The sequence below is a fragment of the Vigna unguiculata genome, chromosome 7 (genome assembly GCF_004118075.2).
Source record: "Vigna unguiculata cultivar IT97K-499-35 chromosome 7, ASM411807v1, whole genome shotgun sequence".
Classification (NCBI taxonomy): domain Eukaryota; kingdom Viridiplantae; phylum Streptophyta; class Magnoliopsida; order Fabales; family Fabaceae; genus Vigna; species Vigna unguiculata.
In genome coordinates this window covers 24,654,008-24,668,819 of record NC_040285.1, presented here as the reverse complement: position 1 = coordinate 24,668,819, position 14,812 = coordinate 24,654,008, and the positions used below count along the sequence as shown (strand labels likewise).

The 14,812-nt window shown below is 30.7% G+C and overlaps 1 protein-coding gene across 1 annotated transcript; it reads left to right on the top strand.

The window, feature by feature from the left end:
• Nucleotides 1-11,048: 11,048 nt before the first annotated feature.
• LOC114191766 (probable glucan endo-1,3-beta-glucosidase A6) lies at nucleotides 11,049-14,233 on the top strand. The gene is made up of 4 exons (XM_028081148.1): nucleotides 11,049-11,402; nucleotides 11,655-13,100; nucleotides 13,299-13,473; nucleotides 13,567-14,233. The coding sequence occupies exons 1-4, from the start codon at nucleotides 11,342-11,344 to the stop codon at nucleotides 13,754-13,756; spliced, it is 1,872 nt and encodes a 623-aa protein (XP_027936949.1). The 5' UTR covers nucleotides 11,049-11,341; the 3' UTR covers nucleotides 13,757-14,233.
• Nucleotides 14,234-14,812: the final 579 nt, after the last annotated feature.

Here is a 14,812-nt window from a genome sequence, read left to right as displayed (position 1 = left end):
ATATATACATATATATATATATATATATATATATTTATATTTATATTTTGTCTGTATGTGTGTATATATATGTGTGTGTTTTTAGGTTTAGAGTTCATGTTCTTCGACTTCCAATAAAACATTGCAATTTATTACACTAATTCATATAGCGTATTTAATTATTTGTTGAATAAAAATTTATTATATTACATAATAAATTTGACTTAATATTTTTTCAAACAGAAGTAAGAGTCATTTAATTTGATAATATTATTAATATATTATAATAATATTATTAATATATAATTATTATTAATATTTTTATTGTTATTAAAATAATAATAATTATATTAGGAAAATTGTGGTGGATGTTAATTTATTCATTTTTCTACACCTTCATCTTTAAATGTTGAGTTTTATAAATTTTTTTATTTTTTCAATTAATTTTGAAAAATTGAAGTTACTCCGACATAAGTATTTTATTTTATAAAGAAATTAAATAACACGTAGTGTAGCACTCCATTTATAAAAAACGTAGGATAACTTTGACTATACACTATTTTTAATTTTACATAATACTTCATTATCATAAACTTATTTTTCATTTTTTTTTAATTAGTTCGCAAGCACCTTTTTAAAACAAACATTCTCTTAAAAGTAATTTTTATTATACAAAATTATTATTCTGTTTTAAAGCGCTGACTTAGAAACAAAAGAATCAGCAGCAAAAGCCTTTGTTGACTATGACCTCTTGATACGTGTTCATAAGTTTTTCTCTTTTTCCTTACGAAATAATAAAAGCAAGTACTTAATATTCGGTTTAATTGAAAGAGACAAAACAAATTTTCTTCACCTGAGTTTTAAAATTTGAGAGGTGTGAGGGCAAATAAAGAGAGAAAAGTTATTATCCTTCCATTTTTTTTTTTTCACTTTCTTTAATGTTGAGGAGTTAGAAGTACTAGATGGAAATTATTTAATTAAACAAAAATTAGATCTTCAGTGTTAACGTGTCTCGATTTTTAATGTCTATATTTTATTTGGGAATTATTAGGTAAAATTATAATTTTGAGAATAATGCAACAAAAACATTGTAACTGTATAAATTCAACTCCAAATATTCGTACATACACATAAAAAATTGAACTCCAAATATCCAATAAAAGTTTTATAATGTAACTTCTCATCTTAATAGTATAAAACTATTAAAATAATACATTTCACACACACATATAACACTCAAAAGAATACAATGTACCAATTACAAAAAGCTAAGCAATATCAACTGACCCATCACACAAGATGACACTCTATACTCAATTATCTGGATTTAGACATTGATGTATGATTCTTGGTGGTTTTTGCACTTGTGGTGGCCTCTACTACCTGCATAGTCATTGTCAATGGGTTTCACCCTACCACACAAGGTTAGTCCCTTTAACTGTCATAAGAACTTGGGATTGTTCTTAAAGATAGGACTTCCTGCCCCTCTCACTACATGACTCATTCCACTCTACATGAGTCAATGAACATTAGAGTATCAAGATAAACATCCAGTACTGACTCCTTACATCAATGAACACACTACTAATTAAATCAAATAGGATTTCCCCATCTCCTATATTCTCACACAAGCTTTTGAAAACACATATTAAAAACCATACAACATATGTCTCTCTTGGAAAATAACTAATTCTTATAATTTTTATCCAATCCAACTTAACAACATATTATGCAAACAATTTTAGATTTTAGAAATAAAAATGCAGCTTGTATAAAGCTCCAAAAATTTTGTATTTATATTCAAATTAAAGATGATTGAATCAAGAACCAAATGCAAAAAGAACCAACTTAATTGAATAACTATAGAGAAATTTATGCACCAAACAAGCAACAAAGGTCAATGTTGTCAACAACCAAAACTACAGGAACCTTGCGATAAAAACTGCTCTCACTACAAACCCCGGATTCAAGATCTGACTGGTCAAAGTCAAGAACTATGTGTTTAGGATCAGTTGTTAAAATTTCAGTTCGATCCAACGGTTAACGAAGTAGGAACCTTCATTTTACGAAAAGTATGCATTGTAGGAAAATGAGTAGCACCACACCATATGCTTCTTGGTTGTGAGATTTTGACTTGTTCCACTGCATAATTTGGTATCTTGCACTTTTATCTTCTCAAACTCATTTCAAAGTGGTTTATGGATGATACTAAACTGAACAATTGCAACAATCAATATCTCTCATTCCAATTACATTCTAAACCACCTAAAATTCTTTAACCCATAGATATCCAAACATGAAATTCATCTCAATTCAATGAAATCATCAATCAAATATACTCAGCACATTCCATAATGAAAATAAGTACAATCCATTTCAAAGAAAAGGAAAGAGTTCTAATTTTCCTTACCTTGAAAGATGCTAACCTCCAGAGTTGGAAAACAGAACCAAGGGAGGCAAAAGTAATACCAAGACAGAGACAACATGTGACCAAAGCTTTGGAACAAAAAAAAAGGGAAGTGGAACAGAGGTTAGGAATTGACTTATGTGGAAGAAGAGTGTTCAATAAACTCGGAGGAGGAAAAAGCTTATTCTGCTTCTATGAGGGAGGGAGGAGGGAAACTCTTTCTAGAAAGGAGACATAATAAGAGTGAATGACTCAGAGAAATTATGAGGTAACAAATGACTTGACCTTAGATCCTTTAATAAAACCAGCCCAAACCATTTTAAAACAAAAAAGGGATCTTACATATAAATTCAAAATATTTTAGAAAAATAAACTATACATAAAAATGTAACTATATATAATCACAGGTGACAAAAGTGCTTAAGTTTAACTATGACTATATGCATAACATGCAATGTTATCTACTAATACATTACATACAATTATAGCAAAAATCACGTAAGAAGGGTAAGTTATTAAAATTTCAAATAAATATAAATGTATAAGTAACTCAACTTTGGAGTTTGGTCCTTTCTAGCAATGTAGGTCTTAATGGAAAGAGTCTATAACTTAACCTACTCTCCTCATGCTTGATTCTCAAATCAAATTGTAAAACCACAAATTTAGCGGACAAAATATTCATTTATTCGACTTTAATTTTTTATGTAACAACACAATCTCCACGTGTAATCAAAGGAAATAAAGGAAATTTAAAATATAAATAAATAAATACTTACTTACTTTGATTAAAATGTTGACCAAAAAATAAATTACATCTTCTCACTGTTAATCAAGAAAAAAGATAATATTAAAACTTAAATATAAGTAGAAGAAAAATAAATTCAGAATAATAAAATTAAAGAACAAGACAGAGATAGCAATGGATAAAAAAGACAACGATAGTGTGATACATAATATCATAAAATGCTACATTTTTTAGACGTTACAAAATCGAAATTGTTGCGAAAGACAGAGAAATGTGGCGAAATCATTTTTGGTTGAGACGTTGTTTCAGTTCCATAAAACACGAAATTAATATTAATTAAGGGCAATTAATTAATATGAATATCCGTATTAGTTACGAAAAGGATAATTGAAGAGTTGGGTGTGTAAATTAGTTAGCCACTCACATAGAGGCCATAACTTATCCATATATTTATTCCCTAAAAACTCGTCTCTTTCACAAGTCATTCTCATCACTACCCATTCTTTTCAACTTCCAATAATTAGTTACATTTTCAGCGATAATTACGTGAAAAAGAGTATAAAATAATACTCTACGAAAACAACACTTCTCTAACAATGCAATACCTGACAAATCAACCTACAATCATTTTCAACAAAAGGAAAATAATACAAAATCAAGATGCTGTCTTCTACACACGAGAGAAGAAGAACAAAAAAAAAAAAAAAAAGTGGTTGCTGGCAATTTGGAATTATTGTTTCATCTCATCTCCTGCATTTCATGTATAATGTTCATTTGGACCCACATTTTTTGGATTCACTATCCATCCATTATTTTCGAATACATATCTTCTCACACCCAGATTCACCATTATTATACATAAACATTGTGTTTATTCAATCAACATATTAATTAGATTTATTTTAATTTATTTTAGGTTTAATTAGAATGAATTTAATAGTTTTTTATATTAGTATTATGGAGCTTGATTTTTTCTCACATGCAGTATTGTGAGATGTGATTTTCGATTTTGTTATATAAACAATCTATGTAAAGTTTGAGATACATCTCAAATAGTTGTAGATTTTTGGACATACACATCATATTAGAGGTATCAAAATGGTTAATCCGCTCCGATCTGTTTCGACTCACCACAGGTTAACCATTTAGTGAACCAATCCTACCCAACCCAGCTCACTTATTAGCAAACCAAAAAAATTCGATACAATTTTTTCTTTAGTCTAAACAAAACAAAATTATAATTATGATTAAAATCTAAAATAAACTTCAATAGAATCGAAATACAATCCAAAAAATGAAGTTAAACTCCAAATACAAACTAAAATCACAACAATACAAATTACAAATGTGTTGGCTATAAAAACAAGGTATAAATACACATTTGGTACCCAAACTTTTTCGGAAAGTTCAATGTGCTACCCGAACTTTAGGAATGTTCAATTTGGTACCCAAATTTTCTAAACAGATTCAATTTGGTCCTCTCCGTTAAGTTGGAGTTAACACCGTGTCCGTACAGGACACGTGTCAAGCCATGAAATTTTTATTTTTATTTTTAATTTTTTTTTCAAAAAAATTAAAAATTGCCACGTGTCAGTTTATCATCGTGCCACGTGGCAGCTTACAAGCATGACATGTGGCAATGTAATAGTTGTTTTCAATTTAGTACCCCAATTTTTTAAAATCATCCAATTTCGTCATCTTCCATTTGAGACCAAATTAGTAAATAAGCTTAATTACAACCTATATATACATGTTACAATAACTTTTTCTAGTATATACATCAAATCATTTCACCTAAATACTTAAATTATTTTATTTTTTACATTTTAACCTTTGTAATTTTTTATACATGAAATTTTTTACACTTGTAACAAATAAAATAATTTGAATATTTAGGTGTAGTGATTTGATGTATAAATTCAAAACAATTATTTTAACATGTTTATATAAGTTATAATTAAGCTTATTTACCAATTTGGTCTCAAATAGGAAAGGACGAAATTGGATCATTTTAAAAAATTTGGGTACTAAATTGAACCAAAAATTTCAATTAGGGTACTAAATTGAAAACAACTATTACACTGCCACGTGTCATGATTGTAAGCTGCCACGTGGCACGATGATAAACTGACACGTGGCAGTTTTACATTTTTTGAAAAAAAAATAATTTTTTTGAAAAAAAATATAAAATAAAAAATAAAAAATTCATGGCTTGACATGTATCCTGTACGTACACGGTGTTAACTCCAACTTAACGGAGAGGACCAAATTGAATATTTTTAGAAAATTTAGGTACCAAATTGAACATTTCTAAAGTTCGGGTACCACATTGAACTTTCCAAAAAAGTTTGGATACCAAATGTGTATTTATACCTAAAAATAACCTTACCCGACCCAAATGCAAAACCTAATATAATAAAAAATATTTGTGTCACCTTTTATTTACAGGTTGATGAGTCAACCCAGTTCATCACAAGTTCAAATCGGATGAGTTAGGTTTTAGGTGGATCAGGTCAAAAATTAATCTATATTAAAATTTGTAAAAAAAATTCAACCTAACTCAACTCAAATTCGTGGTAGATCGGCTGGACTCATGAATTCCGGCTCATCTTTAATAGCTTTTTTATATGATATCCCTAGACTACATTAAATTCTTTTTTTTTTGTTGCTTACAGTTTCACATGTAAAATATTAATTTCACACTTTATCTTGTGAATAACTGAATCTCGTTAGTCAAAACGATGCGACTTGTATGGTCTGAATATTTCCACTTAGAAAGCTACATTAATGAATTAGATTGATATGATATCAATCTCTTTTGCATTGTGTTGGCAAATTTAGACCAAACTAAGCTCAATCATTCCAAAATCATAAAGCGAAAAAATGTAAATCATTCCACAAAAAACCAAAACAATTATTTTTAAAACAAAATTTATTTGCTTTTGCTAAATCAAATGCTGTTTGGGAGTTAAAGGAACATTATAGAAATTACCTAAATGTGGTAAGGGCTCATAATTATTACAATAAATAATTAATGATGTATCTTGATCTACAGTGATTAGTCACGAGCTTCAATAAAAGCTGCATTCCCATTTTCATAACAGAAACTGCAATCATTAGGCGCAAGCCACAACACTTGTTTCTCTTAACTCTCTCACTTTTAATATGCACCATTTTTTTTATTTAAAATATTTTTCAAGTTAATTAATTGCTTATATAAGAGATTTTTATTGTAATAATGAAATTCAGAATTAAGTTTAATGTTTTAATTATCTAACAACAATTGAGGTTGAGTGTAGTTGAATGAATTTCTTCTCCGTAGTGCAGTAAATAAAGGTTCAAATTTTCGTTCAAAAACAACATACTTAGAAAAAATAATCACATGTGAAACAGGTGTTATTGTATCAACAGGTGAAAATAGAAAAAAATAATCACATTGGTGTTATTTTAGCAACATGTAGTTTATGAGTTATGTTGAAATTTGTGATGTAAGATTTTTCTTACACGTAAATATTTCTGATCATTATCACATGCATTTAAGTCATTTGAAAGAAAATATTTAATTTAAAATATATAACTCTTTCCCAATAAAATATCCACACACGGCTCAAATACGGGTTAGTTTATTGAAAAATAGTTTAATTATTTCAATATCCAAGTTTATGCAGGAGAAATGAGGACAATTCAATTTTAACATGTTTTTTTAATGTATTTTTCATTATCAATCGAAATTTATTCAAAATAATAGTGTAATTTGGCGAGTTCTACTTCAAACTTTTGTACAAATTATTCAACAGGGCTGATCCATTAATCTTTTTATGGGTTAACAGTTTGCGGCCCAATATATTACAGACTTAGAGCGGCTTTCACTTCCTGCATCAGTTTTTTTGCATTAATTCAAATTTTCAAAAATGATTATTTTATCATCTGAAAAAAAAAAATCAAGATCATATGTTTTGAAACTTTCGGAACAATGTTTTTAGAAATTTCAGAACAAATTTTCTGAAATGCTTGAAGTATATTTCGAAACGAGTTTTCTAAAATAGAATTTCCCGAATAAACTTTCTAAAATATATATAATAATCTTTTAAAATGAGTTCTCCAAAACACTCTAATAAGATATTTGTTTCTGAGAGAGCCTTTCGGAGAATGTTATATGCATTCTGAGAAAAGCTTTTCGAAATGAATTTTTTTTCTAACTTTTCTCTCTACTTTCTTTAGAATGTGCTTCCACTCTTTTTCTTCTGCGTAGCAGCGGTAACGATTATGGTGGTAGTGGCAACAATGGTGGTGTGATACGGTAATAAAAGGATTTGAATATTCTTTTCTCTTATTTTGGGTTACAATTAATAATTGTGGGTGTAGAAAGCAATATTCCTTTCAGCTTGATATTTTTGGGCCATTTACGAATGGTATTAATTAGTGGGTTGTTGCTCCGTACACTTCCAACAATTTCTTTAGCACCTCTTAATTTTATAAAACTACCCGCTTAGAAATCTGCACCTCTTAAAATGAAGGTATCAAATATCGAAATCCAATTAAGAAAATTATATAACCAGATGTGATTCGAAATAAATATAGACATCAAATTTCGATATCATATATATATATATAATTATTTTATTCTTTAGTTTATTATTATTTAATTTTTATTTTTTTGCTGTTAATTTCTTTAAAATTTATTTATATTCTAATTTTTTTACTTTTTAATACATATTTTTAAAATAAAATAAGATATTAATATATATATATATGAACAGTTTAAAATTTATATTTTAAATAATATAAAACGGTTTAAAAAGATAAGTCCAATATATGCAGAAACAAGAAAGAAAAATCATTATTATTAAGATGGATTGGAAAAAGAGAAAATAGCCAAAGAAAAAAGATCCTATTTCAATTGTGTTTGCTGCATAAAGACAAATGGTTTCGACATCATGAAGAAAATATTGCAGCGGTTCATGGTTGGATGATGAAGAAAAGTAATTATAATTAATATTAATTTTAAAGTTAATTATATAAAAAATAATTATAATGAATATTACATTTTTAGCTCAAGGAAGTTGTATGAGAAATATTATAGTTAATGAGAAACATGAATTTGACTAAGGTCACTTTTTTTGTGACACACACACTCCTGTGACCCTTTGCAAGGACCAACAACGCATATGCACACCATCTCTACCCAATCATACAAAAATACCTGTTCGTCGCCATCACCTACTCTCCCATATTTCTTCACATAATTCATATTTATGAATTTTTTTTTATTTGAATAGAATATTTAAATTACCATCAAAATAAAAAAATACCATAACAATAAAAGTAGTGACATAAATAAAAAATATTTTTTCCACACATTAACCAAAAAATAACAAGTATAAAATGACAAACCTAAAATATTTGACTAACATCTAACTAATACATAGTTTCATGAATAGTAATGAAAATAGTCCTATAATTAATCTTAACTTAAGGATAAATTATTTCAATAATATAAAAAAAAAAAATCTTATCAATGGAATAGTCCCAAATAAATTTTAAAAAAAAGAAGCCAAAAGCAAAAGATAACTTCACCAATATATTGATGCAAAAGTTACTCCAACCAAAGATAATTTTCTAATATCGAATGAAAAAGTTGTGTTTGACAAAAGAAAAAAAAAGACATTAACAAAGTCACTAGCAGAAGAATATTGGCTAACATTAAAACAGCATTAATATATATAGACAACAACAAAAAATTAATAATAACAACAAAAAAATAATCACGTCAGTTAAAAGAATAGAGAATCCGTCAGCATTAATCAAAGAACCAATATAAAGTCAATCTGATGATATTTTAATGGAAACCAAATTGAAGAAAGAATATAAAAAACATATAATAGAAATAAGAGAAAGCATAAAGAATTATAAATTCTTATTTTTCTAAAAATGTGAGTTTAATCGTATGTTATTGAAGAACAAATAGGGATACAAACTTAATTAGAATTACAAAAAAAATTGAAATAAACTATAAATTAATTTTAATTTTAATTTAATTTAATAAAATATAAATTATTTTTATTTTTATTTTTTTGTAAGTAATGGATACCCGCAGGTACGGATAGTTTATACCCACACCTGATCCATTTATAAATTAGTATTAAAATATCTGTTACCATCTTCTCATTACCTGCGTTGCGAATAATAAATACATGTGAATACTAACTATTCATTGCAAATTTTATTTACAAGTACTTGTAGACATGAATATTTTTGTCATCCAAGATGACCACCGAATAAAAATTAAAACTATCAACTAGTTTACACTTTTTTAATTGCCATATCCTAAACATTTTTACATTTTAATTTTTAAACTTTAAAAATAAATTAATATAATTTTCTTGTTCCGTATATTTTAATATTTTAAATAACATTTTAGATTAATAATCGTTCAACTTAAAATGTTAGAGCATACTAAAATTTAATACAGACACAAATTCTAAAATCAAAGTTTAAAAATTAAAATCATACTTAACTATAAATATTTTATATATAATGACCGAGTAGCGCGAAATCTAAAAATCGCAACAAAGAGTACTGTGAATGTGAAAAAAAAAAAAAAGGGTCATTCTACCATTGTCACCGAACTCCCATACTCCGTGGTAATGTTCGTCTTCTCAATCGTTTTTATCTTGTCATGACATTGAACAGTATCAGCGAAAAAGTTGTTATTCTGGTGAGTGTTTCTTTCATTATAATTTGATCATTACAAGTAGTACCATTGAAGTTTGTGACATGATAAAATTTGCTTACACTAACTAGCAAAGGAAAAATCTCTTAGGATGATGCGTGATGTGTTTTCACTTTTCAATTGAATACTTGCACCTCATCCCAATCTCTCTTGATTCCGTAATCATGTAATATAATAGCAGACACCACTTTTCATTGCACTATCAGCACAAACACCACTACTCTTTGTTTCTTTACCTTTCTCTTATCACTTCTCAGCAGTTTTAATTCATGAATGAATTGAATACACATTCCCCAGATGATGAAGCAGTGCTCAAAGGTAACCTAGCATTTGTTTTCTTCCATTTTATTGTATTTTATTGTGCTTTAGAGATTTAGAAGGGACGCCTTTTGCATCGGCCTTATCAATGGTGACTGTGCAACCACTCTCTGTTTCTCTCTCTAATGTGCTTTGCTTTTCGCTGGAGACCTAGTCACACAAAGCTTTTGATTACGTCGAAACTTGAAAGGAGAGAAGGCAGATTAAGATTAAGACTATGCTATGCCACATGGGTTGTCCCACCCATGTTGTCTAAATATTGGAAAATTTGCATATCACTGGTACATAGCATATATACTTTATGTGAAAAAGAAATGTCCAAAGCCAGCAACCAAAATAAACTTTTTTGGTCCTACTCAGCTCTGAATAAATTCTTAGCACTTTCATCTTCTACTGTTAATCCATCCCTAGTGGTTTTTGCTACCCGACGAAGAATGATTTTGGTAAAACTACACCCACCACCAACTTTTAATCCTTAATATCAAAATCTCACAGTAATCCATATTTGATCTCATCCGAATTAAAGCAAAACCATTTTCTTTTGCTAACCCTTTTGTCCCTCTTTTTCTTGTTACCCTCAAAACATTACTTTCATAATTTACAAAAGTGATCCAAAATAATTTGTACCGGTTTTGTTTTGTTGCAAAGTTGAGTCTTTCATGCAGCATGGCTTTTTCTTGCCAAATTTTCCATGCCAGAATATAATATCCACTGCCTCCAACACGTGGTTTTGTGAAATATGGAATCCAATATCACAAGAACATGTGCATTAATCATAATCTAAATTGAAGGGTATGGTGTCCTAGCTTTGGCCATTCACAGTCATGTAATGCCTTTGGTAAAGATATAGAGATTCTCCATACTGTTATCAGACCCAAAGATTTCCAACTCAATCCTTCGAGACAAAGTAACATAGTCCAATTTACTATGATATCTTTTTCTTTTTTATCATAACAACATGGTCGTTCTTCTTTTTTGACACCTTTTTCTCCCCTTCTCACTCATCACCTTTATCTTCAACACCCCCCGTCTCTCTGGGCTTTTATTCGTGTTCTATGCCATTGACATACTTACATGTCTTTAAAGCACTGATACTGCATGACTCACACTGAAATCCTAACCAGATCATTCTTCCACTTTCCAGTTACACTCTCTGATAATGGCCAAGGAAGCTTCTCTGTGCCTCTTGTTTCTCTTCTTTCTCATTATCTCCTGTTCTGGTGAGTAACCGACACTGATATATAATATTCATGGCACAAATCCAAAATTAGCCGTTTCTCCTTTGTTTGTTAACTGGTTTTTGATCTGCAAGATTATATTCATTCCAATACGTTGGATTTTTTGGCTTTAGTTTTTGGAGTGCTCCACTTTGCTCTTGTAGCAAAATCAGCGGTGGAGGCAGCTCAAGTTCAAGTGAGAAATAAATTGGACTTGTTCATAATATCGTGATTCTGTTGTTTCACTCTTTGCAGGATCTCTGGTGGGTTTTTCCTACCGTGAGAGGGGAGACACTTCAACATCTGCTAAAACCATATCATTCCTCCGGCAAAAGAACGTTTCCATGTCTCAGATTCGAATTTTTGTTACAGATCACAGGATTTTGAGCACTCTCAGCAATTCCATCGTGCCAACTGATTTGTACTTGAACAGAAGTCAAGTTCAAAGTTTAATTACTTCAAAACCCTCCGAACTAAAAGCCCGTCTACTTAACTTTCTCCCACATTCAAACATCAAAAGCATCATTGCTAGCTGTGGCAGTGAGTGCTTAGCACAAAATGAGATGCCTTTGTTCTCACGTGCTTTGAAATCAATTGGTTCAGTTCTCAGAGAGCTTCATATAGGGAGGGAGGTAAAAATCTCAGTAGCATTTCCACTTTCATACTTAGAAAAGTTGAATACATCGCATGAAAATAGTATTCGCAGGATTCTTTCATTTATAAGGGAAATGAAATCCTTTGTCATGGTAGAAGACAGCATTGATGGAGAATTAAGCATGGAGAGTCACTTTGTTCATGCTATAATCAAACGAGCCTCTCTTGCTGCTTCCGTTCTTCCTTGCAAAGATGTTCCTATTGTTTTAACAATGAAGAGCACAGTTGTTCCCACTTCATTGGAATTAGCTCAATTCAGTGAGAGGGTATCCAAATATCTAGAAGCAAAAGCTCATGTTACAAAAAGAATAGCTGCATTATATGCAGAGGTGCATGGAACAGAAGATTTTACAAGTAAAGAACTCAAAAGGGAAGAGGAAGAACTGTTTCCTGTGTCCCGCAGAGAGATGCTAAGTAAATCCCACAAAAGGAGAAGTCTAGATGATACAACCAGTCCAACAAACGTAGTTTTCCCCACAAATCCAGCATCATCCACTCCAATAATCACACCCCCAGATACACCAACCATCATCACAGTTCCTGCTACAAATCCTGTCACAATTTCCCCTTCCAATCCTGCTGGAGTGCCTGTGACAGTTCCTTCTACCACACCTGTGTCTTTTCCTCCCACAAATCCAGCCAATACACCAGTACCAGTGAGCAATCCGGCTACAACAACTCCTATAGGGATACCACCCCCAACAACCAACCCTGTGACTTCTCCACCTTCATCAGGAAATGTTCCTGTCACAACAAATCCCCAACCACAACCACCTCCTGCAAACACTAATGCTCCAGCCATTCAGGGGCAGAGTTGGTGTGTGGCAAAGCAAGGATCTCCTGAAGCTTCTCTTCAAGCAGCACTAGACTATGCTTGTGGAATGGGTGGGTCAGATTGTTCTCAAATTCAGCAAGGTGGGAATTGTTACAGTCCAGTTACATTGCAGAACCATGCCTCTTTTGCCTTCAACAGCTACTATCAAAAGAATCCAGCTCCAACAAGCTGCGACTTTGGAGGCACTGCCACCTTAGTTAACACAAATCCAAGTAAGATCTTGAATTCTTAATAGTTTTAGCAACCCTTTTTTTCATTATTCCAAGATCCTTTTGGAAGAAACTTAGTCTTACTGTAACGAAATCATTTACACTAGTATATTAAAGAGCTTATGGGCAAAAAAAAGCTTATGATATATGTATATAGCTATTTCCATATTACTTCAATAAGCTCTTCTGAACTGTGAATAGGCTCGGGTTCATGCGTTTTCCCATCCTCATCGTCATCAACAACAGCAACTCCAAAGTCATCACCCCCAACACCACCTACACTATCAAGTCCAACACTGCCACCACCAAGTTCAGTAACGCCTACACCATCAATTCCAACAGCACCACCAACAACATCAGTAACAGGCCCATTTGGGTAAGGGAGATAGCACGTTTGTCATGATTTCAATAACTCTAATGCTCCATTAAGCGTACTAGTACGATCCTTTATAACACTACCTTTTTGCAGGTATGGTACCCCACCTTCAGTGTTAAATTCAAGCAACCCCGCGTCAGGTACAATGCCAGATTTTGGGTCTGAAAGCCCTCCGGTTGTAAATACAACATCAGCCTCGCATTCTATGAGTTTGAGACCTTCTGTTGGCTGCATTCTTCTGATGGTATCATTAGTCACCATGAGACTTGGTGTGCATCCATAGAGTTCAAAACAAGATTTCAATCACTATCATAGAACGAAATGCTCAATAGTATCTTTAGCTGTACGTTGGAGTTGTAATGTAGCATTCTACATTAGGTGCAGAAAGATGTTAGGGTAAGAACGGAACAAAAGAAGGTTAAGTGATCATGAGTGATGTAGTAAATTTAGCTTAGTGAAGGTGAGGGAAATTTTAAGATAGAAATAATTGCTGCTTTATGGTATCTAGGTTGTTCAACAGCTATAAGTAATATTGGTCATGTACATAGTTTTTGAAAGCTTGTCATTTTATGCAGTTTGTAGTCCAGTGTAAATTGGTCTTAGTTGTTTTGGAAATTGGTCTTCGTAAATGGGGGATGGTTATTCATATAACGACTCCCATTTTAAATTTAATGAAGACGATCAATTGTTATTTATCTCTTCAACTATAATGCATTTTGTGGGTGCACACCCTAAAAGAAGTTACTCATACCCTAGCTAAGTATGAATTATGTCTTCAAGATTTTTCATGTTGCTGTTCTTCCTTCTTTTTATCTCTAAAGTCTTCATGGCTGATGTAACTTGAATTTCCTTCCAAAGTGTTTTGTTTGCTTTCACGGGCTTCCTTGCTTCACCCTTCTAATCAATCACAAAAAATAGATAAATGAATGGTTCTTGTAATTTATACAGCAAATCGTGTAGACTGTGATTATAAATGACAAGAGAAATTATTAGCACAAAAACTCTGCACATTTTGTAAAATTATGATATTATTAACCTAAAAAAATTGCATATAAGTAGGTTCGTATACTATTAACTACTAATGAGATCAAGTTAAGTATTACTTTTAATTAAGGCAGCTAACTGAATTTTTTTATAATAGTAGTTGAAGGTTTTTTTAAATGTAAAAATTGAACACATCTCAGTAGTTCACACAATTTACTAAACAAATTTACACCTTTTGAAAGTTTAAAAGTTTAAATTAGTTAAGTTTCAAATTTTTAATAAGTTTGACTATTTTCAATTTAGTTTTTATTAAATTTATTTTGTCTATCAAGTACCATTTAATTTTTTTTGTTAA

What these genes read in the sequence shown, in the direction of transcription:
- LOC114191766 (XM_028081148.1), top strand. Translation starts at nt 11,342, where the DNA reads ATGGCCAAGGAAGCTTCTCTGTGCCTCTTGTTTCTCTTCTTTCTCATT. An exon ending in TCTCATTATCTCCTGTTCTG is followed by an intron (nt 11,403 to 11,654) that starts GTGAGTAACCGA and finishes CACTCTTTGCAG; the next exon opens with GATCTCTGGTGGGTTTTTCC. An exon ending in TCAGTAACAGGCCCATTTGG is followed by an intron (nt 13,474 to 13,566) that starts GTAAGGGAGATA and finishes ACCTTTTTGCAG; the next exon opens with GTATGGTACCCCACCTTCAG.